General features: G+C 48.1%; 1 protein-coding gene across 1 annotated transcript; it reads right to left on the reverse strand.

Annotated features, from left to right (window-relative positions):
• Positions 1-404: 404 nt before the first annotated feature.
• On the reverse strand, positions 405-24,736 carry cdh5 (cadherin 5). The gene is made up of 16 exons (XM_037466165.2): positions 24,616-24,736; positions 24,194-24,513; positions 17,506-17,727; positions 16,970-17,249; positions 16,275-16,397; positions 15,988-16,155; positions 15,715-15,902; positions 14,141-14,254; positions 13,891-14,033; positions 13,666-13,799; positions 12,308-12,417; positions 12,083-12,185; positions 7,862-7,992; positions 7,617-7,731; positions 4,744-4,876; positions 405-4,259 (listed from the first exon to the last, which is right to left on the reverse strand). The coding sequence occupies exons 3-16, from the start codon at positions 17,725-17,727 to the stop codon at positions 3,830-3,832; spliced, it is 2,394 nt and encodes a 797-aa protein (XP_037322062.2). The 5' UTR covers positions 24,194-24,513; positions 24,616-24,736; the 3' UTR covers positions 405-3,829.
• Positions 24,737-26,334: the final 1,598 nt, after the last annotated feature.

Raw genomic sequence — 26,334 nt, forward strand, 5'->3', positions numbered from 1 at the left:
CGTCTCCTCTTTAAAAGTCGACACACATGTGTGTTCCCCTCACACACCTCTGTCTCCTGGTATCTGCATGTTCTCACGTCTCATATGGAGTCGATTACACTGTGGAGGTCCGACCCCTTCACCCACACCCCCCCCCCCCCCCCCCCTCTGTGATTTTACACTTGGTCGGGGGAACAGAGGATTTCCATGTGATCACATGTCAAAGATCAAGGTGAAGGAGATCGGAGCTTTTTCCTCACGATGTGGGATCATTTTGTGTGTGACGATGAGATCTGAGGCGACTCATTCAAGCACCAAAACCACACAACTAAACGTAATGTCGTGTTTATTTTTATTCTACACATACAAAAATGTCAGGTAATAAAAAGTAGTTGCTTTACACCATAAAAACAATATATAAAACATTGTGTTTGCCATCACAAAAAAAAAAGAAATACAGTATTTTGTTTAAGGATAAAGGCACATGTTGCTCCCCCTGGACTCCCCCACTGTATTTACACGTGTATTTCTACGTGGTTACCCTTTTTTTTTTTTTTTTTGGATATTGGTTTGACACCCATTTGTGTGTTTCTAACATGAGCACAATCACAAGCACAAGCACACGCACAAGAACAGCTGATCACATATTCCCTCAGACAGCAAGTCTTTCACCTTCCAGCGAAAGCAACACAACGAGCTGGACTTCACAGCAACGCGAAGCCGTTAAATCATCACCAGGCACATTTTTTTTTTCTTTCTATGTACATTTCACTCAAAGTACACACTTTGCAAACATAGAAGAAATTAAAGCAAAATCAACCAAAGGTCTGTTTTTTCAAGCTAACATTTCGATAAACGTTTTGTTGTTTTCTTGACATTAAGAGGAAAAACGTTAAAAAACTATTTTCTGTCTGAATCCCAACCTGATTTTCACCGTGGATCCAAACCAGTGAACACATCAGAAATATAAACCCTTTTTAGGATGTTAAACAACGATACTTGACAACATGGCGCTGGTCCTGTTGCAGCTGCACAGTCACGATGAGGCAGATAATAACGGTGTTTAATGCAATGATTGATGCGTTCTAGAAGGGACTTGTTTACATCATCAGCTTCACCCGTCCAGCTCTCCAAATGTCTCACACACAAACCACACAACGACAATTTTAGGAAAACAGATAATGGAGCGTCGCTGCTCATGTCAACAACAGCGTTTTTTTTTTTCTTCTTTCAAAATCAGAGATGACGGTGATGACACAGAGGAGAAAAAACACGGGAAAAACAACTTTGATGTTGTTTCCTGGAGACGGGTGTGAAAAAACATTTCCTCCAGTGAGAGTCACCAGGTGAGCCCGGTCCAAACAAAGATGGCCGCCACCAGCAAAGCCAGCTGTCTCTTGTCCAATGAAAGCCTCCAAAGGTGATTTAAAGACGCAGCAGTTGGTGATCTTCATCACTGGGTCAACAGGACGTCAAACACCTCTTGGAGGAGCGATGTTTTTCTTTCTCTTCTGCTGAGCTGGAAACTCGCCCCCCTGCTGCACATTGTTCTTCCCCCCCCCCCCCCCGGTTTCTTGTCTCGGTTTCTCTCCAAGGTTGTTTTCCCGGGCCGAAGCCAACGGGAAGTGAGCACAATGTGTTGGCTCACGGGGGAGATAACGCAGACAGGAAGGGGCGGGAAGTTGTGTTTTAGCAGATTACAGGAGGACGAGGGGGGGGGGGGGGCGGGGAGGGGGAGGTGTGGCGAGGAGGAGGCTCTGGCTACCCTCAGTTTATTTAGGTGCATTTGTTAAGTTTAAATACATTTGAACCAACAGGAAAGCATCGAGGAGGCTTCCCGCTATTGTGTCCACCGCTCGGCCAATGAGGAACAACGTCGAGTCCAAACTAAACAGAATAAACAGCCGGAAGAATCAACTCTCCTGAATGGAATGAAGTGAAATGGATGTCTGGAGCCAATCGGACCATTTTAACCGGGACGGGCCGGCCGCTTGACTGGGAAGAAGAAAAGGGAAGAACTTTGTGACCTTTCTTAAATAACTGATTTGCACAATGAGCCCAGAGATCAGTCAGCTACAGAGTCCCTGATTCCAACAGTCAGCGAACGCAGCATCATCCCGCAAATATCCACCATGAGGTTATCGGAGGATCAATGACGACCCGATCGAAGGGTTCAGCAGCAACACGAATGAATAAAGGAGATGAGCTGATGCTAACGGGCCTCTTCTCACGGTGTGTTTGACCAACACGTTAACGGCGTTCAGCTCCTTTAATGTCAGCTGTGCTACTTATTGCAGATTTTCGTTAATGCAAAAGTAAGATCTTTCATTGGTTTTTTGGTCACAAAACAAAAGGCATCGTGCACTTTTGGACGTTTCATAGATACAACGATCAAAGGAACAGATTAAACAACAATTGGTTTCAGCCTTCGTCTACAAACAGGCAAATAATTATCAAAATAATAATTGCAAAATTAGGTTAAGTAAGCTTTCAAAGAGCATTTTTTGAACCGCTCTGTGTGGACTGGTTGATTCAGGTGTTTTGAGGCACTGTGTCCTAATAAACTAAAGCAAGTCTGACACAAACTCCAGTAATCAGAACCTGCCCGGCCCAGTCGAGCGGCAGGTGGAAACCACGGAGCTCTGTGACCTGCCAGTAGCCCCAGAGGACGGGGGGGTCAAAGTGATTCCAGCCACCTCGTGGTCATCGCCGCCGCCCCGACGGGCCGCTTTCGCCGCTCCGCCGTTTCCTGAGTTGTCTGAATGACTTTTGTTCCAGTGGCCCTCGGAGGCCCTCGGAGGGACGCTGTGGTGAAAAGTTCTGTCAAATAAACGCCGGGAAACGTGCTGTAATTCTGTCAGAGCGTTTCCTTTCAGTCGAGTGGGTTTTTTTTTTTTTTTCTCTCCTCCGAGCAGAAGATGAATGAGAAAATGAACAAAATGACTCCTGGGTGAAATGTGATGGTCGATTTCAGGAAGCAAAAACCGGGTTTTTACCTTAAAAAGAAAATGCACTGCTGCTAAATATCAGGAACCTTTGGTGCAGCTTTCCAAACTTCTTCCACACAGCCTGAGGTTCTGCAGACGTGAACCTTCCTGAAAGACTCTATTCGGTATTTGAGAAGAAGCGTTTCTCTGTGATCAAACGCCTCAAACTGCTTCGAGTTCCTTACGGCTTCTGGGTTTTTCACCTCAAACAATAAACCCCCTGAAGCGAGGTCTTATTTACAAATCAAATCCTCCTCAGAACGAGAGTGAAATCACCCCCTTTGTGGCCCTTTTGTCAAGAGAACAAGTTCAAAGAGATTACAGGCCGACAATATGAAAGAAAACGGAATAAAAAACTCAAATCGACCAAGAGTTGTTTTCAAATGAACCGCTTTGCTTCCCCAGTAGTAAAAAAAAAAGGCGATAAATCCGATATACAACGATGAGACATCGAGATGACGAGTGGGTGTAAACATTTGATTTGATGAAGACTATGCATACCTTTCCAAATAGAGATTATGCCACACTTTAAGAAACACACTTCATTTGTAGGTGTACGTTTTGATGACACAGGTGTGTACGGATCATTTTAAGAGACACGATGCAAAACGTCATGTGCGGTAAATATACGGGGATTCAAAATGGTGCTCTGAGACACCAGCTCAATTCAAACGTAAAGGATTTCTACATCTGGCCAGCAGCGTCCCATCAACCACCCAAAGGTCCGCACAGGAGCTTCAACTGACAACAAAGCCTCCTCCGTGCGTCTGGATGTGTGCGAGTGTGTCTTTATGGCTCTTTGCAGTGTGTGTGCGCGTGTGTGTGCGTGTGTGTGTATTTTGGCATCCTGTAACCGCTCTCCATCAGTACTGACGGCAGTGGTCGGGGCCGTCCACGCCGTACAGCTCGGCCAGGGTCCTGAACCTGGGGCCCCACTCGTTGAGGAAGTCGTAGTCCAGGTTGGAGCCCGTGGACGAGGTCCCGAGGGAGCTCAGGCTGCCGGCCAGAGACTCGGGGCCCTCGTAGCCGTAGATGTGCAGCGTGTCGTACGGGAAGCCGTCGCGGTCGTGGTCCGCCTCGTCCTTCTTCACCTCGATCATCACGGCCATGTCGCCCTTGCAGGCGGTGGGCGGCGGCGGCGGCGCGTGGTGGTTTTGGTGGTGGTGGGGGTGGGGGTGGGGGTGGGCGGGGGGCTTCTGCACCACGGCGTAGAGAGACGGGCGGGCGTGGAGGTCCGGGTGGCGGAGCAGGGAGCCGTCCTGGCAGGCGGAGGAGAGGATGGAGACGTCGTAGCTGAAGGAGAGAAGAGCGACCAACGTTAGAAAAGATATCAGCCCCCCCCCCCCCCAAAAAAAACCCCCTCAAATAGTGACAGTGAAAAAGGGGGCAGTGTTTTTGAAGTTGGATCAGAATATCAGAGAAAGCTTTCTTCAGTTTTCATAGATCGCATCCAGGGGTTATGTGTGTATATTAATACTAATAAAATATAGATAAGATGAAACTTTAATCGTTTCTTTTGGGCAAACTGGGTCATCACATTGACAGATACAGCAAAGAAAATAAATATTGCAAATGGTTGGAGTTAATAGACTTTTCTACGAAAACATAAAGTGCAAAATAATGAAAGTACGGCATCAATAAAAAGTTGTACTGCATTATATATATATATATATATATATATATATATATATATAGAAGAGGAATAAGCTGTAAAACATTTACATTGTGTTGATAAATTTTGGAAACAGTGCTTCTGTTCCCCTCCTGATCTACGTACCCGTTGGTGTCCATCTCCCCCCCCCCCTCCTCGTCGTACGTGACCAGCTGCTCGTGAATCTCGCCGCTGTTCTTCAGGTTGGACAGAGAGTCCTTCTGGTAACGTTTCCTCACCACAAACAGGATCACGATGACTGGAGATAAAAAAAAGAAGACATTTTTCATTCTGAGGGCTGTGGAACACACGATATGATCTCCTCCTCCTCCTCCTCCTCCTCCTCCTTCTAGGAGCAGAAGCAAACAGCAAATCAGAGGAACAGTGTTTCTTTCCTGCTGGACCGACTGTGTGAATTAAAAGAAGCGGAGAGAATGAGGCCAAGAAAACTGGAAAGGGAGGAAAGAAATGGGGGCAAGGACCACGTGGGGAGAGTGGAACACTAACGAGGGGTCTGAGACTGGGGGGGTGATTTTAGGCGTCTGAGACGCTTCGAGCATGAAAACCTCGGATTGAATCCACAGAAGACGAGAGACGCAGAGAGAGAGAGAGACTCGGTGAAGAGGAAGCGGAAGTGAGGAAGTGAGGAGGCACAAAGAAAGGAAAGGGAAGGAAAGTTTGGGTCTCGCAGCTGACGGAGGAATAAACAGCTGTGAGAGAGAAGAGGTGAAGAGAGTCAACACAAAGACGCACACAACTGTCTTCCTTTTAAAATAGTCCTCATGGGAAAAGAAGTTTGATTTGATCTCCTTGTCTGATCGATGGTAATGAATCTTAAGCCCAGCAATCATTTACAAGCTTAGCTGTAAAGAGGATTGTGAAGAAGTGATGAACACCTTTAGCTTCCTTTCCTTCAACAAACTGTCCAAATTACAAAATGATCGGATAAGACGTTTCGTCCTGTTCCTGAGCAGCGGGACGAGGTCACGAGGACGAGGAAGCAGGAGAGAACGGAAGGAGAGGAGCCAGCTGAAGGGAGGAAGGAGGCGTTGAGGAGGCCTTGGAGCTCGCCCCCCCCCCCCACTCTCTTCGGCTAATTTAAGTTTGCCTGGGAAACCAACAGATGAATCTTTTACAACACATGCTGCGCAGTGGAATAAGCTCTGGAGATATCCGACTTAGGGGGGGGGAGAGGAGGAAGAAGACCAGCAAAAAGAGAAGAAGAAGAAGAAGAAGAAGCAGCTCTTTGCGTGTGTCAGAACGAGTGAGAAAGTGCGTGAATGGGGAGCGCCGTAAATTGCTTTGGGCCCCGGCAGATAATGACAAGTGCATTTAATAGTTAATCTGGCCTGCGTTTGGGGTGTTTGATAAAGAGAGAGAGAGAGAGAGAGAGAGAGAGAGACCCAGGGGGGAGGAGAAGGAGATGAAGGAGGGAGGCGAAGGGGGCAAAGGCGCGATGGCGAAGGAGTCCATTAAAAGTTGATGGGCGGAGTGTTTGATAAGCAGACGCCACCTAAAGACCTGATAAACCCTGCTCATTACCACCGCCATTCTTCTGCTGCTTTTTCCAATCCCCCTCTCTCGGCGTCCCCCCCCTCCCTCCTTCAACCTCTTTCTGTCGCTCTCTCCTTCCACCTCGTCTCACCCGTCCGCCTCTCATATCTCAGTCTACATTTATGACTTTTTTTTTTTTTTCCATCTGTCACTCCGCCTCCATCCCTTTTCATCTTTATCTTCTTCGTGTCTGTCTTCGCTGGCACTTTTCATCTCGTTTGGCCGACTATCTCCGACTCGGATCTCCTCCAACATGACAAGTGTCTCTCTTTTTTTACATTTTTTTTTTTTTTTTACCCCAGGAAAAAGAAGAAGAAGAAGAAGAAGAAGAAGATGGGAGCAGGGGGCGAAGGTATCAAAGAGAATATTGAGCTCACGACCGCAGGCTTTATTTCCACATCCGTCGCTGCATTATTCATCACACTAACAACAGAGAGGGGGGGGTGAAAGGGGGGGGGGGGTGAACGCAAACTTCTTAGTTATCTCAAAGCGCGATGCGAATGCCCCCCCCCGCCCCCCCCCCAACAGAGGTCAAACCTCTCAGAAGACTGGGATTCGCCAACAGATGTTTTTTTTCTTTTCTGCTCTTTATCACCGATGGAAACGTTTCACGAGCGCCTTCGGGTGTCTGATCCACCTGAAGGCGCTGCGCTATCAGGACGCACTGCACTCCCTCCCCCCTGAGCGCGGGGGGGGGGGGGGGGGGTGTGATTGTGTTACATTTTTTATGTTATAATGTAAGACAACTTTCTCCACAGCGGGCGATCAGGGGGTGAAACGGGAAGCGCCGTCTCCTCTCTGAACGAACGCAGAACAGGAAGTGGCACCTTTTGTTTACTCTGCTGGTGTTTGATTTGTTTACTTCCAACAGATTTCCTGCTTCCAACATCCACAAAAAAAACAAAGTCAGAGATTAGAATAATTTAGTGCTGCATAATTGCTGCATAGCAGAAAACTCACTGTGGACCTAAAGGAGCATAAAGAGACTGAAGAGATATTTAAAAATGCAAAGAAATGCATCTGTGGAGCCTCGAAGGATCACTGAGCAGCATTTAGTTTACGGGCAGAAATCTAATGTTCACAACTAGGTTTTCATTAGTGAATAATCATCTGAAACGAGGCATCTTGTGTTTAAGAATGAGCCCTTCACACGATGGACAGAACCAGAGACGTAAGCTTGCTTCCTCCTTGTCGAACACCTGGTGCCTTCGCTACCCACGATGCAACCTGATCGCTTACGGGCCTTGTGAAGCGTCCTGTGCGTTCTGCTGCTAGCGGCTCCACAGATTTAGAGGCCTGTGTGACTAGACTTGAATTGCTTTTATTTCCAAAGTGAGACTCGGGTGACAGATGAACCACTTGAAAACCAGAAGATCCCTCAAGCACCCTCAATAACCCCACATATAAAACAAAAGACTCTGTGCAGGAGGAGGACTCGGACGTACCCAGTATGGTCAGGATGCAGAGCAGGATGGCTATCAGGGCGTGCACGCTCACTCCCATCCTCCGGGCGCCAGCTTTGCACTGCGTGGGAACCCGCCTGCCGTCACACCGACACGACTGCAGCAGGAAAGACAAGCTCAGCTTTAGGTTTAGTGACACCTGAGCTCTGCGATGGATGCATGTGGGGGGTTCATTGGACAGGTTTTGGCCGAGTTGGTGTCATCTGCCTGTTTAAATTGTTAAAGACCTTGATTGCCAGCCGGGTGACGCTGGTCTGGGGGGGCCGCCCCCCGTCGCTGATGCTCACGTCCACGCTGTAATCCTTGGGGTCGTCCAGGCTGAACGGGCCTTGCTTCACCGCGACGTCCGCCGTGCCGTCTTTGAGAAAGAAGGAGCAGAAGGAGGTTACAGAGTGACACCCATTTCCTTTCTGCACAGTCCGTGTCTAACGCGTCTGAATCATCACTTTGTCTCCGGGAAGCGGATCCGATGTTCACCTGCCTTGGATTTAGTCTTTAAGGTCTATTTATACAGCCGGCGTGTGCGGCGAGATACGAGGAGGCAGGCGGATGGGTTGTGATTATTTGTCGGTTTGGTGCATTTAGGATTTGAGTCATGTGGGATTTACGGAAGCATCTTTAAAAAAAAAAAAAAGCTGTAACGGTGGCCTAGATGAGACCAAACACTTTGTGTGTCCTCAACACACAGCGAGCCGATTGCTGTCGACAGTGCAAACAACACGGCACCTATAGCACCGCGACGTAGTCTCTCAAGATACACAATGAGCGCCAAGTCCAAAAAAAGCACCAAAAGGGAAAAGAACAAAACGGAAAGAAGAATGAGAATAGAATGCAGCCGTTACTCCAACACCCCTCCCCCCCACCCCCCCCAAGGCAGGAGTTTCCTGCTGAGACGGCGGGGAGAGACCTTCTCCCAGATATCCACACCGGAGGAATTTGAGAAACACAATGGCAGGAAAGACCCTTGAGGACCCACTGAGACCCACTGAGACCCACAGAGACACAATGAGACACACTGAGACCCACTGAGACACACTGAGACACACTGAGACACACTGAGACACACAGAGACACACTGAGACCCACTGAGACACACTGAGACCCACTGAGACACAATTAGACACACAGAGACACACTGAGACACAATGAGACACACAGAGACACACTGAGACACAATGAGACACACTGAGACACACAGAGACACACTGAGACATACTGAGACACACTGAGACACACTGAGACCCACTCAGACACACTGAGACACAATGAGACACACTGAGACCCACTGAGACCCACTGAGACACACTGAGACACACAGAGACACACAGAGACACACTGAGACACACTGAGACCCACTCAGACACACTGAGACACAATGAGACACACTGAGACCCACTGAGACACACTGAGACACACAGAGACACACTGAGACATACTGAGACACACTGAGACCCACTGAGACACAATTAGACACACAGAGACACACTGAGACACAATGAGACACACAGAGACACACTGAGACACAATGAGACACACTGAGACACACAGAGACACACTGAGACACACTGAGACACACTGAGACACACTGAGACCCACTGAGACACACAGAGACACACTGAGACACACAGAGACACACTGAGACACACAGAGACACACTGAGACATACTGAGACACACTGAGACACACTGAGACACACTGAGACCCACTGAGACCCACTGAGACACACAGAGACATACTGAGACACACTGAGACACACTGAGACACACTGAGACCCACTGAGACACACAGAGACACACTGAGACACACTGAGACCCACTGAGACCCACTGAGACACACAGAGACCCACTGAGACACACAGAGACACACTGAGACACACTGAGACCCACTCTGGTTCCAGAGGAGCTCTGGTTTGAATAAAAACAACTTGTTGCTGACATTTCCCCGTCAGCCGTCTGAATGATTTAAATCCTCATGAGAGATGTTTCTGTTTGACAGGCTTTGTGTCTCATGTGTCTCTATCTGCAGTAAAATAAGAAGTTGTTGAAACCACGTCCTCCACAAACACAACATGTTTCTAATTGAAAGGGTCACAGCAACGAAAGGTGTGTCTTTAATTAAATGTCATTTTGAAGGCAGATCTTTACGAGCTCGTTCTGCAGGAGATGAAGCAAAGTTCAACATGTCCGACACCCAGAAGACAACCACCTCACTGTGATCAAGTTGTTGTCGTCTTTGAGACCACATGTAGTCGCTGCTGGTGTAAGTGTGTGTGTGTGTGTGTGTGTGTGTGTGTGCACACAGAAGAAGTCTTAACTAACTGAATAAAAGATGAAAACAGCTCCTTGTCCTCCCTTCATCTCGTCCCTCTTCCCCGTCTCGTCTCCTTCTTTTGTTTGAATCCGTCCCTCTGGATTTCGGTGCATTCCTCGCTGTCCTGGTTTTTGTTTGTCCCCCCCCCCCCCCCCCCCCCCCCCATTAGTCTCCCCTCATCTCCTCCGTCACTTGGCTGCACGCCGTCGTGTCCTTCAGGCTCCTCGGTAATGACAGACAGTTTTAAAGAGCTGGTAGTGGATGAATATTTTACCAGCCTTCACTCTGCGGCCCTTGTTGCATGTGTGTGTGTGTGTTAAGTGGTGTGAGGTGCTGTCAGATGTTTTTTTTGGGGGGGCGGGGGGGGGGGGGGGGCTCAGGGGAGAACACAAGTTCACAAGAACAACCAGCACTTATCAAACTATCTCCTTCTCGGCTGTTGCCTTTTCGTTCCTCATAGAAGAGACAACCTGTCAATCACAATAAGCCCGCCCTAAAGCAAGGCCTGCATCAGGGTCTATTCCACTGTAAACAGACCGTGACTTTCTCTTATGTCTGCTCCTTTCTCCTCAGCCTCATTTCCTCTCGTCTCCCTTTTCCATTGGTCCTCGTGTTCATCGCCCTTCATCGTTCTCCTTTTAAATTTGTCTTCATTTTAGCACAGTCTCACTTCCACGTTACCCGTGTCCCTTAATCCCGATCTCCCCGCCTCGCCTCCTTTCATCTTTTCCTTCCACCTCTGCCTCATCTGTCTTTCCTTTTGCTCTCCTCCTCCTCCTCCTCCTCCATCGGTTCGACCCCTCCAGGCGCCAGCAGAGAGGAAATGGATGAGTTCACACCTCTGTTTATCTTCCTTTCAGCGCGCTTCAAGTTTCACTTAAATTAAACAGCAACACTTCTCCTAAATCTTTCATCTGACTACCTGCGGCTTTTCATCTATTCACCCTTAATATTTGACTAGAACATTTGGTAACTCTCTTTTTTTCCCCCCGCGGCTTTCATCGTTTCGCACGATCAAGAGCTGATGAAAACTGGTTTCGTGCCACTTTGTGTCCTGAGTTGAGAAACACGACCTTTTGCCCAAACACCGACGTCTGGATCAAAGCAGACGCCTCCGTCAGGGTTCCACGCCGCATCCGTAGCGCCGTCTGTTCCATTCCAGCTGACATTTCCCAAGGTGCATCTTCACATCTGCAGCCTGCTCTCTCCACCAATGGCAGCGGATTCCGCTGCTTCGCATCGCGCGTAATCTCTCGGAAAGCCCTCTTTTTAAGTTGAGCCTTTAAACTACTACGACAAAGGAGCGTAACGCTGCTCAAACACCGACACGCAGGACCGGCGTTTGAGACAAAGCGTCCTCGTGGTAACATGGTTCTTTATCGGAGCAACTCATTTCCATCCCGATGCACGAATGCAGCGTTTCCAAAAAGAACTTCCTGTTGTCATTATATAACGCATGTGCGCCACCTGCCTCTGAGAAACGCCGTAGTTGGTTGAGAAATGAAAGTCGGTCCACCGCCCGCATCTGAATTAAAATAATCCCATTTTTCTGGCAGATCTCCACATTTCCAGGCGCAGGAATCCGCGCCGAAGATGAATCACCGAGACTTTGTTGATCCTCTGAAGCCCCGAGCACAACTCAATTATTCAAAGAAATATTTCAATACCAACCAGATGGGCTGTTACTTTTGTATAAACACACTAAATATCCTTCTGACTGTAGGGACTTTTCTTCTACCCTGACAACCTTTAATCAGTAACCTTTTGTGTTTGAGCTTCGGCTCTTGCAGATTGAAGACGTGTGACGTCTGGGAACATTACTGAAAATCCCCAAAATCTATTAAAACAATAAACACATGTCAGAATGTGCATCCTCTGGGGCACGAGGCCCAGTTTGGTGCAGTTTCCCCCTCCATGGTAGCTCTGTATGTGTCCATTCGGTGCATCGGTGCAGTCCGGACAGCACCGATGCACCATGACAGCTCGTCTGAATGCTCCTCTGAGAAGTTCAAACTATTTCAACTCCAAGCAACAGGGCACACCGAGCCTCATATATAGAGTTTCTGTCGTTGCGTAGCAACAAGTGCCGAGGCCCGACGGGCGGGGGGAGGGGGGGGTGTGAAGGTGAACGGACTCACTGCCGCGGCCTCGGATGGAGAAGTTGGAGCTCTCGCTGGCCAAGCTGAAAGTGAAGGAAGCCGGCTGCTCGTCTTCATCTGTGGCTCTCAGGGTTCCTATCACCTGAGGGAGAAGAAAAAAAACACGCCGGTGATTAAACGCCACCCTTCCTCTGGGACGTCGGTCCCTGCGTTGGTTTGAACCATCTGTCCTGATCCTGTCCTGAAAAAAGGAGTCTTTCTCACCGTGTCCGTGGGGTCGTTCTCGCAGACGAAGACGTCCTCGGCGCTCAGCTCGGGCTTGTTGTCGTTGACGTCCTGAACCGCGATGTTCACTTCAACAAAAGACTCCAGACCTGCAGAGACGGGACGGCAGCACGGAAACGCTGTGACGAGTTGTTTATTTAGGATTAAAAGCACAGAATGAGTTGATACATCCGTGGGAATAATCATCATTTATTTATAGGTTCATTCGTTGTTGCTTCTTTGTGCGTTTCCGCACCTCATGATTTATGACTAACAGAGTGTTCACTTTAAAAACTGCCCCATCTGCAAAATGTGCTGGAAAAGGATGTTTAACAGATTTCATCATCACATGGTGTGTTGCGCTGACGATGGAAACGGATCGACGGCCTGAAGCGACTCCTCGGAGCAGACTGTCTGCTGCAGGAGGCAACGAAACGCTCGCGTGTAACTCTCACGATGAAAGGAAATCCTATTTAACGCCTAGGTGGTCCTCAATGTGGAGGCAAAAATCAATCATCCTGTGGGAGCTGAGATTGGAGGGACGCAGGTGGTGCCACCAGACGATCGCCGGGGCATCAATTCTCAATGATTTGATCCGGTTTCTTTTGGTTTTATGGAACAAATCTCACAAAGAAGGTCATTCGTTCTAAATCTGCCTTAAATTTATACAAAGCCTCCACATTTTACCACCGTTTTTGGAACATTCTTGTTTACCTAATGGCTGATGTGACAGCGCGAAGCCGGTCAGGTGTGTGTGTGTCTCTGTCTAAGATGGAGCCTCAAGGGCCTGAAAGGATTTCTATTTGTGCGCTCTTTGTTCGGCGCTTGTTGTTCTTTTGTTTTTCCCACATTAAAAGCAGCTTTTACGCTTACTTTACATCACTGATGTCGTGAGTCTCTTTTAATGAAGGCGTGGGTCTCTTTCCTGCCCCTGGTTTAGCACAGAACATGTAGTGTATATATGGAGCACCTTGTTGTTTGCTTAAACATGGTGACAAGCCTCAAAAATAGATCTCTAGATTTCCTTCATTCCCGGGTCTAAAAATACATATAGTTCGGTTTCAGAGACTGCGAGTGAACAAAGAAACCCAGCGGAGTGATTATCCCCTCCTTCTCCCTCCCTCCCGTGCGGGTCGACCAGGTGTGAAGGCAAAGTGTTGAATCTTTTAATGCGACTTCGATAAATCCGCAGCAACACGCGGCCTTTCTCAGCCTTTCTAACTCCTTCCCCGTGTGCCAATTACCGCTGCTGGAGAAAACACATGGTTTCCATTTGTTATCTGAGGCCCTTTTGTTTAAAACAAACAGGAATACTAAACGTGTGTGTGTGTGTGTGTGTGTGTGTGTGTGCGACCCACCACTCGACTCCTCCTGCGCTTTAACTTGAAACACGTGTGTGGCCTCCAGCTCTCGGTCCAGCGTCCTCAGGGTGGACAGCTGACCGGTTGCCGGGTGGATGCCGATGGGGCAGTCCTTGGTAACGATGGAGTACCTGACCACAGAGGGGCGAGAGGTCGGCGTTAAAAGCGCACAGCATCAGTTGCGTTGCTATTGTTGCCTTTGTGTCTTTCGCGGCATCCTACTGGATCTTCCTGTTGGCTCTGTCGGGGTCTCTGGCTTTGACGGTTCCAATGTCCCTCACGATGAGTTCCTCCATCACGGTGAAGGTGTAGACGGGCTTCGAGAACACCGGCGCCTCGTCCACGTCCAGCACCTTGATGTTCACCTGTAAATCCAAATCCACAGATTTGAGTTTGGGTTCAAGGGTTGTTCTTCTTTAGTCTGCGAGGAGCACCGTCACCAATGAAGGAGGGCTCATTATTGGATGTGTACCTGGGCGGTGGTGACGGCGGTCTTTGCGTTCTCCGCGGGGGAACCACGGGGAAGGGTGTCTTCTTTCACATTGACGGTGAAAGTGTAGCTGCTGTTTGTCTCGTAGTCCAGAGCCTGAGGGTTCGGGGACAGAATTAAGAAGCTTGTTGAAGCATATTTTAAGCTCTAAATGCTAAAAAAGGTGAACAATATGGGTTTAAGGTGCAAAGAGAACTCCTAAATATGCACACTGAGCATTATTATATCAATTCAGTTTCAAGTTAAACCCTTTAACGGGTCAAATGAACTTTTCATTACTTCTTTGTGCACCTGGAAATAAAGAAAACTAAATTATCCGATTCTCTCTTCAAAATGCTGTAAACTTAATTTTCCCTCACCAGCATAATGTTTTTGAGACCTAACTTTAAGGTCTCACTACTGCAATAAACACTTTTTATCAGTAGATCTTCAGAAGTCTATGTTTCCATACGCATTGCTCTTATTTTTAGACTGGGGACCCAAGTGCATTTGCACTTCTTCTTCTTTTTTACGTGCTGAAATGCACCACCCATCTTCATCCTCAGTGCGTTCACACCTGCGTCTGTTCACCCAGGACAGCTGTCGATGCCAGGTGTAAAAAGCCTTTAAATGTCAAAAACTGGTGCAGCTCTCACTCTGGATTTCAGAAACACAGCGTGCCATATTTTCCCTCCGTGTTAAACATCTTGCCATGCATGAAAACACACCTCATTCCTTTCGCCTCTTTAAAGTCGGCACAAACCCGAGACCCGAGTGTTGCGAAACGCTCTTTCATGTCACCAGGTATGTGGCAGCTCACCACCACTCCTCTGCTTATCGTTCTCTTCCCCCAATAGCCTGACGTTCAGCTAAAAAAAAAAAACGCTGTTTCTGCCGCACAATGTTTCATCTGTGGATGGGACACCACAGGTAGACAGGAATATACCGTTAACTGGATTATTCACGGTAACAGGAATACTCAGTCGCCGGGAATCAAAGGCATGTGTAAACAGCTTATAGCAAGAATAAGACCTTAACCGCAGAGAGGACGATAGCTGGCTTACTCCCTGCACCAGTAAACAGGGGGGAACGAGAAGAGAGGGGGGGCGGAGGGGGGGGCTGCAGAGCTGAGGGGCGAGTCTCCAGCCGAGAGGAGATTGTGGTGCGGTTTCCGATTCCCGGGGCCCAATACGTTCCCGGGCTCTCTGATGTCCCAAATACTTTATCGGAGGAGCGCAATCCAGCAAAGGAAAACCGCTAGAATCCTTGCAGGCGTAAGTCGCTCCTTTTAAATTCAGCAAAACAATCTCTTGTTTTTAAGTGCAATTAGTTGTCATGTGCTGGACAATGTTTTAGGGAGCCTTGATTCTTATGCTCTGCTCACAATGTTGGATTAACACCGAACGGAGATTCTGTGGACCTTCTTTAGAAGTGAGACTTCTTAAAACCGAGTGTTCTCAAGTAGTTATTTATTTAAACACAAAATAGATTTCGACCAGGTGTGTCTTTTCCACCCCTAACGAACCCGTGGCATCTTTCTAAAAGGTAAAGGGAATATTCCCCCGTGAGCCTCTCACCTGTTTGAGCACCAGGTCGCCATCCTTGTGGGGCTTGCTGAGTTCAACGCCAAAGATTTGGCGCATTTCATTATTTAAAATGGTGAAGATAGGCACTTTGTTCCAGTCCTCATCCCTGTCCTCCACCTCCAGAGTGCCTATCTTCTCGTTCAACTTGTGGTCCTCCCGAACGTTCAGCTCGTACGTCTCTGCAGACGGAAAACAAACATCGCTATGAATGAGGCTACGTGAAGTGTCGGATTGGAACCCTTGTCTCTGTGGAATCGGCCTCACTTCGGGTGAAAGAAGCAGTGTTGTCGTTGGTGTCTGTCACGGTGATGGTGACGTTGGTGTTGGATGTGCTGCCAGTTTTAAATCCTCTCATGTCCTGAGCTTTAACCACCACTACGTACTGGCTCTTGGTTTCACGGTCCAGGGTGTTCGTCCTGCAGGTGATCACACCTGAGAGAGACAGACGGGCGGGAGGGAGGGGGGTCGTCCTCGAGGTCAAGCTCTGACTCATCCACCGGTAGAAATAGCTGGCACCATGCACACCTCTGCCTTCGAACGAGGCAGCCTACCTGTCTCGCTGTGGATGGTGAAGGCAGCAAAGTCTCCTTGAGGGGCCAGAGAGTATCGCAGCTCTCCGTTGGCGGTGGACGGGTCGTCTGCATCGGTTGCCGTCACCTCAACAACTTTAGTTCCTGCATGAAGAATAATGATTACAGGAATAAGGCATCGTGCGGCTTTGCAAAGGTGTCTGACCCAAATGTTCTCTTATTGAACACCGCACTGATTAAAGAAGCATAATTGTGTTATTTAAGTCCAGTGTGCTTTCTGTTCTTTCTGTTTACCCAGTAGGATGTGCTAATGATTATGACAGGTGTTGACATTATTGTTTAATTATTTTCCAACACTTTTCACAGTTCTATTTTTAAATTAATTGAATGCAATCGCCGGCTGTTAAATGTCAAATACTTGTAGCATGAGAAACTATTTTTCCTGCAAAACTTTGCTTAGTTTATAGTCTGGTCACATGGTTAGTGATCAGGTTTGGACTGGTTGGAAACACACAGAAAGGATCGTTGGCATTAAACCTGTCCACATCAGCCTTGTATGTAACGTTGAACCAAACAAACCCAACTTGCTAAGTTTACAATGGTTTATGTGCTTATATCAAGGTAGCAATGTAGCTCCAGTCAGTGAGTCGGTTTCACACGGGACTCAGAGAGGTGTCCCTTTCTGAAGATGTGTTTTTGCCAGTGACCCTACTCACCAATCGAGGACCGCTCCCTGACGGATCCATTGTATGTCTTAGGGAAAACTGGGCTGTTGTCGTTGATATCCGTCACCTGGACCACAAATTCTCCAGAATCCTCTACCAACTGTTCGTTCCCATCAAACATCCAGGCAGTTAGATGGTACGCGTTCTTCTTCTCTCGGTCCAGACGTTTGGTGACGAACAGGTCTCCCTTCTCATCCACGGTGAAGATGTCGTTTGCTCCTTCACCCGCTATTTTGAAGCTCTTCACAACCACGTTCTTGCTCGACTTCAGCTGCGAAAGGAAAGAAGGAAGACGGTTGACCTCGGTTTCTTTCCCCAGCTGGTGAGGACTCAAATCAACAACCTTCCAGTAAATTTCCCACAAAATCACTCAAATATTCATGGAAAAGCTGGTTAGCAACAAGTGAATTCCCAAGATAATTTGCAACATCCTTAAAACTGAATGTTAAGGACAAAAATCCTCAAGTGGATCCGAGGAAGTACAGCAGAAACACAAGGAGGAGCTCTGGCCTGAATGAGCGTTCTACCTTTCCGATCTTGTAGGGGCTGGGTGCAAGTTTCTCCTCCTCCACGTAGAGAGAGTTCCAGATCCAATCCCTCTTCTGCCTGAAGAGGACAGGATGAGACTCCTTCTTCACGATCTCGTTGTGGCCTTCCACCACAGGAAGGCCACTATCTCCAGCAACAGCGAGAGCCACGGACATAATTGCCATGAGCCCAAGAGTCCACAGCCGGAGCCAAGCCATCATCTAGGAGAGAGAAAGTGATGGGGAGGGATGACGGAGGGCAAAGAGAGCAAAAGGGGGGGGGGGGGGGGTAAAAGAACGAATAAGGGTGACGGGAGGATGCAGAGAGAGTTATGTAGAAGCAGAGGAAAATGTGAGAGGGAGAGAGGGAGCCGAAAAAGAAGAGGGAAGAGATCACATTAAAACCACTTATCAGCTGTGGACAGACCCCTTCACGGTGCCAGGGTGAGACTCGGAGGGAAGGCCAAGGACTCGCCATGGCCTCACCACTGAGCTCCAGGTCCAGCTATCGGCCCGGACCAGAGCTCTTAAACCAGCCCGGGACCCGAATTAAACATTCAGCCCGTCATCTTGGGACCGGGGGGGGGGGGGTGCGAGGCGCATCACTAATGTGGTCGTAAGGGGATCTATTAAACATAGGCCCGTGACCCATTTTGGGTCCTGACCCGCTGGCGTAACATGAGGGAGGGACGGAAACGGGAGGAGACGGACGGACAGAGACGGAGAGAGGAGCTGACATTAAAACCACTTAGGGTGTCCGTCTTTATCAGCCACTGGAAAGGCCATTTACCACGGAGGGAATGTCTGACATTTTACATTTTTGATTGGTTTTTATTATGCTCCCCCTTTAATGCAGCACATGGAATAAAAAGTTAAAGAGTTTGGGTGCAACGCAGCGAAAGCTTTGTGTCTAATACCAGCTTTGGATCCAAAGGAATATAAGACAAGGCATGAGCAATAAGTACAAAGGTGTCACCTGGCAACAGCACACATTCCTGCTACAGCACCTCATCAAATACACAATGTAATTCTACAGTTTCACTTAAATGGAAACATAATTGCGTCCTTATAGAAAATGCAGTGTTTTGGCATCAGATAGGCCTTCAAATTCATGCCTTGCGTCTTCTTACCTTCAAACTCCACAGTCGTAAAGACCCATGCTTTATATTTAACGTTTGGTCTGAACGCCATGCAGGGAGATGATGAGGCGTGACTCTACAGCCACGTTGGATGTTCTGTGAGGTTCCAGAATAATCCAAGGAGATCAACCAGAGAATGGGACAGATTTCATTTTTGCCCTAATGACATCACTGGGAGGGGATTACCAACGCTGACGGAAACACGACGGTCCGCCCTCAAAATAAAAGGCAATCCCCTCAATAGTGACAAGGAGTCATCCTCTGGGGAAGATGCAGAACATGAATTTCCCGGGTAGTTTAAATATTTTAACCGTGGCCGAATGTTACGACAAAAGTTTACTTAACTGGATTTTCACCACAAGCTTTTCCTTGATGGCTCTTTAATATTCTTACATAAAAATGGGTAAGAATACATGGTGCATCCAAACAAATGACCGGCCAGTCACTACATTACTTCTACCCAACAATGACAAGCCATCAATATCTTTCAAAGCAACTTGAGTGTGATTCCTGTTGAAGCTTCAATTTGGTGGAATTACTTCTAAGCTCCAAAGCAAACTCTCCCCTCGTGTGATAAATGGGTTTTGATGGATTTAAGGAGTCCAACGTTTCACTGCCTTGCATCACTAGTTCCTGCCTGCGAGCCGTTTCAGCACAATTTAACCAAACCGAAAATAGGCAAACAAACACCCGCTGTCTAGTAAACTCTAGCTTTTCCTTCCCACTTTATCTCAGCCCCTCTTCTCCTCTACTTTGTCCCCCACCCTGGTCCCGGCCTCCCCCCCACCGGGCTGTATCTAATGAAGCAGAAATGCGGCGAAATAATCTTCAAAACATTTGAGCCCGCGCTCTGCTCTCCAGCAGATATCTCAGCGCAGCTCCGTCCCCGTAGACAGATTAGTGCATCTTATTGTCTTCCAGCCATTAGCAGCAGCGAGGGAGTAGGAGAGATTACGATGAGGGGATTATACCGGAGTCTTCTCCCCCTCTAATGGCCTAATCTCGTATTCTGCTGACCTCCCCTGACCTCTTCACACGGCTCCCCGCAAACCAGCTCCCGCACTTGACACTGGTCCTTTGGCCTTTAGTTCGCATCCTTCTGTTGGGGTTTGGTTTTTCTCTTTGTTTGGCTTCTTTTCGAGACTAAATCAATTAAACAGAAGAGTGCGTTTCATTGCAGCTCGACGTTGGACCTCTGAATGGAAACGAGTGTATGCGTCACTTCATTGAAAAGCGTCTTCTCGTCATCGTTTCAGCTCGCTTGACCACTTGACGCCCTGCATCAGTTGCACTGGGCTCTCGGTGTGCGGATCGGTGTCTCATCTTATCCACCTCTGAGGTGACCTCTCATTCGGCCACGTTGATTGGGTGACTCTGAGATTGGCTGAGCCGTCAATGCTGAAAGGAACGTCGACGTACGTGAGTCGGTATCCTTAGAAAGTGGGAATTTAGACTCTCTTTGCAAAGCAGATGTTGTAATGACTGAGGAAAAAGGCGCCTTCCCCATTTCGCCACTGATAAGTGCCCTGAACCACCAGAACAGCCGGAAAATGAGGATGTGAGGAACGAGAGGGCCAAAGAAAATAGGGTTCTCCTTTTATCTTTGATTAAACTTGCATCATACAGATAAAATATTCATTCTCACATAAATAAAACTGATACATCGCACACTTGAAAAGGGCAAATTGGTCTGATGTTACAGTTAACTGTCGTTGGTCTCCATGACTTCCTCTCATGGAAATATCTTAAAGGTCATTCCTTTCTTTTATCGCGCGCTGTGTAGGTCGTGTATTTGAGCTCATTCAGTCATGTTTTTTAATAGTTCAGTTCAGTTTAGTCTCTCAAAATAATTGAATTTGTCCACATTTTTCACATCACAGTCAGTGTTGGTAACTGTTTTCACTTCACCAGCGGTGTTTCCTGGTGTTTGTCCTCCTCCTCTCGGGCCTAATCTTTGCCCACGTACGTACATCCTTCCTCTGAACACGGTCTGCACAAACAGAGCAGGTCCGCGGTGTGTTTCTCAAAGCAGGAGACCTGGAGACCAAATGAAACAGCTGGAATGCGTTCGATGATCAACATCATCCACCTTTTGCTCGACAACCTGCTACTTATTGCTGGGATGACTAATCCATCGGGCGGGGGGGGTGTTTGTCCCTAAAAGGGCATTTTTCAGTGCATTTCCTTCGACATTTGGGAAGCGTGTTGCTCCTTCCCTTTCATCAGCGGCAGGAAGTGTAAACACAATGCCTTCTGGGAAATGCCTCAGGGTCTGTTAATGAGGGCTCGTGATTAGTGAGCGGACGCACCCTTCCTGCTATTCAGCCGCTGACGGCATCTCCCTCTTTGTCGTCTTCTGGACTTTTTCCTTCTCGACTCAATGGTTTCGTACTTCTTCAGTTTGAAGAAATCACCTCAAACTTTGTTTCTCCCAAACAGGTTTATTTCCGTTTCCATTTCTGTCAACTTTTTCCCTTTATCACCTCTTTTATTTTTTTGTCGCTCTCTCCGCCTCACCTTGAAAGCGGATTAGTAACGCAGAAGATGGTGTGAAGGATAAACACAGCAATTTAACACCTTCTTTAAGACGCAATTAAACTTTTCACTTTTGAAAAAAAAAAGACTTGTGAAGTTTTCTTCAGTCAACTTCCCCCCCCCCCCGAAAGTCTCGAATCTCACTTCAGGATTACACAAAGCTATTCACGGCATCATCTATCAAAGGCATCGTGCAGAGGCAGGAAGTGTCTGCGATCGCATCTGATGATCACAACGTTGTCCGCGGGGCAGCGTGAGGCGCGCTGACGCTGACATGCGGTTGTCATTCTCCGGGATGTCTGGCAGGTCCGACCCAGTTTCAACGCCACCGGGGGCTGAAGCGCGGAGGTTCACGGTGAGACCCAAACCTCGTTATGTGAATGTGTGACGCTCGATCTGGTCTCCGTGGTTCATATCGTCAGAATCCAGACGTCAATCAGAGTTTTGGAGACAAAAGATTGACAAAGATTGGGGACCTTGTCTTCCCACGAGCAGGAGAATGGCAACAATGGGTTCTTCAGAAATAAAAACTCTTAAATGCACATTGTTCTTTGGTTGAATGAAGGGGCTCCAGCGGAAAGTCACAGCATTGAAGGCAGTAAAATGTGAACCGCTCTGGCCTTTAACTTGATAACATTGTGTATTTTTAGTCTTTAGAATGTTGTGTCTGTTTGTGAGTCCCTCGTCTCTCTTCAGGAGTCCATGTTTTCTGTGGATATTCATTGTCCTGATTGGCTGATTCCTAAAGATCCCGATTATCTCTTGAACTCTACCAACATGCAGAGTGTAAAATAAATATTCAAATCCATGATGCATGTTGTGCTGGTTCGTGCTCCCCAGAGTGTGAACCCATTTCTTTAGGACCTTCTTCATGTGCCACTCATGGAGCGACACATTCACGTTTTTTTTAAAAAAAAGGTACCTGTAGGCTGGATTGCTGTGAGGTTTGTTCAGGCTACTCATTGTCCCCAAAGGATGAACCTTGTTGACTTTGATGATCACATGACCCTTTTCTCCAGCATTTGCCCAGAAAGGGAAGTGTGTTCTTTGCACAGGAGATGGCCTGGTGCATAATTTAACAGGCTGGCATTTTCAAACCGCTCCCCAGAGGAGGAACCTGTACCTTCTACACAAGTGTGGAAAAGAACATCTAATCCGTGTGAGGTCTAAAAGTCACATGACATACTTTACACCTCAAAGTACGTCTAGTTTAGCCTCATTCAGTCGACAAAATCAGGGGGTGGTTTCTTTTTGTACAGAGACTGAAATGAGACTGAGCTTAAGAACAAACGCAGTCTGGTACCACGGTGGAGACAAAGACACGGCCAAAGCACAAGGGATTAAAAATGTCCTCTACATCAGAATTCATCGGTCAAAGGTCTTTTCATTTTCGTTCTGAATTTGTCAAACTTTGCATCGGTTTCCTTGCAGCTTTTCCGATGTCAGACATCAAAATGTGCGCCGCTGAATGCAGACGAACGCTTGTGTCTGTTGTCGAGATTACAACATGTTAATCACAAAGCAGCTTCTAACAATCACACACACACACACACACACGCCACCATGCCACAGAGTTTATTCACGCTCTGATTGGTGCTCGAGCGTCTTCTGCTTAATTTTATTTCCTTTTCACAATCAGATGAATCAGATTCTGTTACAGCCAGACTCCCATGAGTGATGTGGGCCGGCTTTGCGTCTGACAGTAATAATCGAGCGCCATCTGAACGTGATTTAGCCTTTGCGTGTTTTCCACGTTGGCTTTGGCTCAGCTGTCGGCCCCTCACTCTGCCCAAGGGTACATTTCCAACACGGCACACCCGAGTAGTGAGAATGTTGATGGAGGAAATGGGTTTTTTTTTTTCTTCTTTTTTTTTTCCCTGTCCACGCAGCAGCGACTGATCTTATAAATCACTTCAATGTTGCTAAAGTAGTTACGCAATTATTTCTCATTTCTTCAACAGGCACATCCCCAAAAAATCAGGGGCCGATCGGGGGGGGGTTGGCGTCATTTTGAGAAAAAAAAACTCCCGTTCCGAGGCGGGATCCAGGCACCAATCAGGGAGTCGTTCGTTGGAGTACGTTAAGGTCGCATTTTAAATGCGCGTTGTGTCGAGTGCAGGTTGCAGGCCGGTGACTGAAAGCAAAGCCCCAACCGGGTCTTTCAGCTGCAATCAGAGACTTCAGCTGCTCCGACATCGCCACAGCTGGACAGCCTGTCCACCACTCTGACATCTCTCTGAATGAAGGAATGGCTCTAATCATACGGTCTGTGTGTGTGTGTGTGTGTGTGTGTGTGTGTGTGTGTGTGTGTGAGTTCTCCCAGATGGCACCCAGAGGATTTTCACTGATAGTTCGCCTCTCCAGGAATTAGACCGCTGGGTTTAGTTGTCGTCAAAGGCTTTCGACGTAACAACTCCAATCCAATCACCTCTGTCACTACGCGCGCGGATCCCCAGAGATCCACAAGAAGGAAAGGAAGGAAAACCCGACAGCACAACACCACCGCACAAACCACCCAACACCCGCGACAGAAAGGCCCTCCATGAGATGTTGTGGTGTCCAGCTGACACAATGACCCCTCTGTGGACGTGAAATAGCTCGATGTTTTATTTCTTTTCTTTCTGTCTTGTCCTGGGTCATCCGGCATCGTCCTAATGGTCGCATGTCTTTGGGAATGACAGTTCAGCCTCTAGGGTTTGAAGGTGGAGGGTGGAGGGAGGGGGGGCAAGCGCTCAATTACAGCATTCAAATCTCCACCGAGCCGTCCGAGGTCGTCGGCGTGACACGGCGGCGGCGGTTGGTTAACGGAACCGACCGCCATCACAAGTTACTTCCCCTCAAGCCACAATCCGGACTCTCCTTTGATGGACTGGATTGGAACTGTCTCCTTCTCACACACACACACACACACGTGTGGTAGCTCCACACACACACACATAACCCAACCCTAACCCTAACCCAACACACAACCAGCACAACCAGTGTTTCCCAGCATAAGAAAAGGGGGAACTTACCACACGGGCAGGTGGTCCAAGCCGAGCGGACTCTTGACTTGTTTTTTTTTGGCCCAGATCCTCCCAGGTGTTCCCTAGCCGGCGCCGCGGGGATCCTTTATTAAGGTGGCAGGTTGCTGATGAGATTAGCAGCTGGTAGGTGGTCCGATGCTCCACGGGGGGGGGGGGGGGGGGGGGGGGGCGAAGCCTCCTCCACTGCGGGTCTTCCTCCCTCTCGCTCGCGCTGCAGGTTTTTTCCGATGTTGGAAGAGAGCAGCAGGTGTTGTTGCACAGGCAGAAAATTCCTGTCTCCTGCCCGGGTTTCCGTGCAAATCCTCCACCTCAAAATGAAGAAAGAAAAGGCCAGTCTGTGATGATTCTTCTTGAATAAACCTCTCAGGAGGTAATCGCTGAGAAAGCAGCACCGGATGAAAGTTTCGTACTCAACGTCTTTATCACCCAGGTGGTTTGAGGTCTCCTCCTCGGCTCCTTTCCCTCCTGTGGTCCTCTGAGGTGATGTTCCTCCTCCAGTGTTGAACCACAGCGGTCCGGACCCCCCTCTGGAACAGGTCACTGCCCACTTCCCCTCCCTGTCATTGTGGTCAGTTTCCGTTGGTCCACCCTGCTATCGCTCCTTTTCCTGTCCTGGAAAGGAGGTGGGGGGGGGGGGGGATTGGGAGGGGGGGGGGGTGCAGTGGTGTGGATGATTGGTGGAATGACAGGAGAGAGAAAGAGAAGAAGGAGGCAGAGACGGAGAGAGAAGGAGTCGCGTGTGTCAGGAGGCTCGGAGACGCTCGGAGAGGCAGAGCGAGCAGCCGCCTCATGTTCATGAAGCAGATGGAGTGAGTGTGTGAGGGAGGGAGGGGGGTGGAGAGGAAGGTGAGGGAGGCGTTACTCCTCGCTCCTTGTCTGGGAGCGAGGAGAGGCGCAGATTGAGAGGGGAGAGGAGGGGGAGGTGGGGGGGGGTTATTATTCATGTGTTTGAGATAAGGATTAAGTTAAACAGGTTATTGGGGATAATCCACAGAGATTTCCCCACATGAGGCTAGTAAATATTTCAGAGTGTGTGTGTGTGTGTGTCCCTGCACACACACACACACACACACACACACACACACACACACTTCATCCATCCCTTCTCTTCAGGGGGAGTTGATCAGTAATTCTGTGGATTGGACGGGAAAGTCACCGTGTGTATTTTTACATGAAACCTCTCCTGTGGCAACAGCAGTTCTGTCTTCCCCCCCTCCCCCTGTCGTTACCCCCCCCCCCCTCTCTGTTTGCTTGCAGTTTGAGTTCCCAACTACAGTATATTTTCGTCACATCTGGGAGCAGCGCCGGCTGTCATCACAATGACAAGGATCCACACTTTGAATCCTCCTCCTTTATTGATGAAGCGTCTCTAGACAACAGCAAAAAGCTTGTTTGCCTCTTTTTTGGATTTACCACCTTTAAAGTGAAGAAGAGCGATATAGAGAGCCTAATAGAGGTCATCACGCTGCTTTCACACTTATGAAAACGTCTTTTCGGTTGTGTGAAAATATACAAATTGTAACACTTGTTTTCTTCTCCCCGGTGAACCACACGTGTCATCTGACTCTTTTTTAATAAAAGAACTCATGTCTAACTTTAGGGGGAAAGTTTCTGTCAGTAAGTGTGTGTGTGTGTGTGTGTGTGTGTGTGTGTGTGTGTGTGTGTGTGTGTGTGTGTGTGTGTGTGTGTGTGTGTGTGTGTGTGTGTGTGTCAGTTTAGACAGATGAGGAACAGACTACTGAATTTGATGACAGTTACACACCAGAGATATAAAAAGCCTGAAGGAAAGAGTGTGGAAATGTAATTTCCTTTATCATTGTTCTCATCATCTCCGCGTACCGTGATTAATAAACAATGATTCATGTGTTCATACTAACACGTACCCTACATGCTACTTCACTGGAGGTGTGGATGGGTTTTTGATCAGACGGAGCGGGACAGAGAGTCTCGTACGTCTGTGGAGGAAAGGAAAGACGAGAGGAAATGACACTTTGCCCTCATGTCTTCTGTCACGGTTCTTTCTACGGATACAAGAAGAGTGATGGAAACAACTCCAACGTCACAACCATGATGGAAAACTTGTTTACGCGTCTCTGTTTCCTCTCCTCCGCTGAGTCTCTCTGTCATTC

The sequence above is a fragment of the Pungitius pungitius genome, chromosome 13, assembly GCF_949316345.1.
Source record: "Pungitius pungitius chromosome 13, fPunPun2.1, whole genome shotgun sequence".
Classification (NCBI taxonomy): domain Eukaryota; kingdom Metazoa; phylum Chordata; class Actinopteri; order Perciformes; family Gasterosteidae; genus Pungitius; species Pungitius pungitius.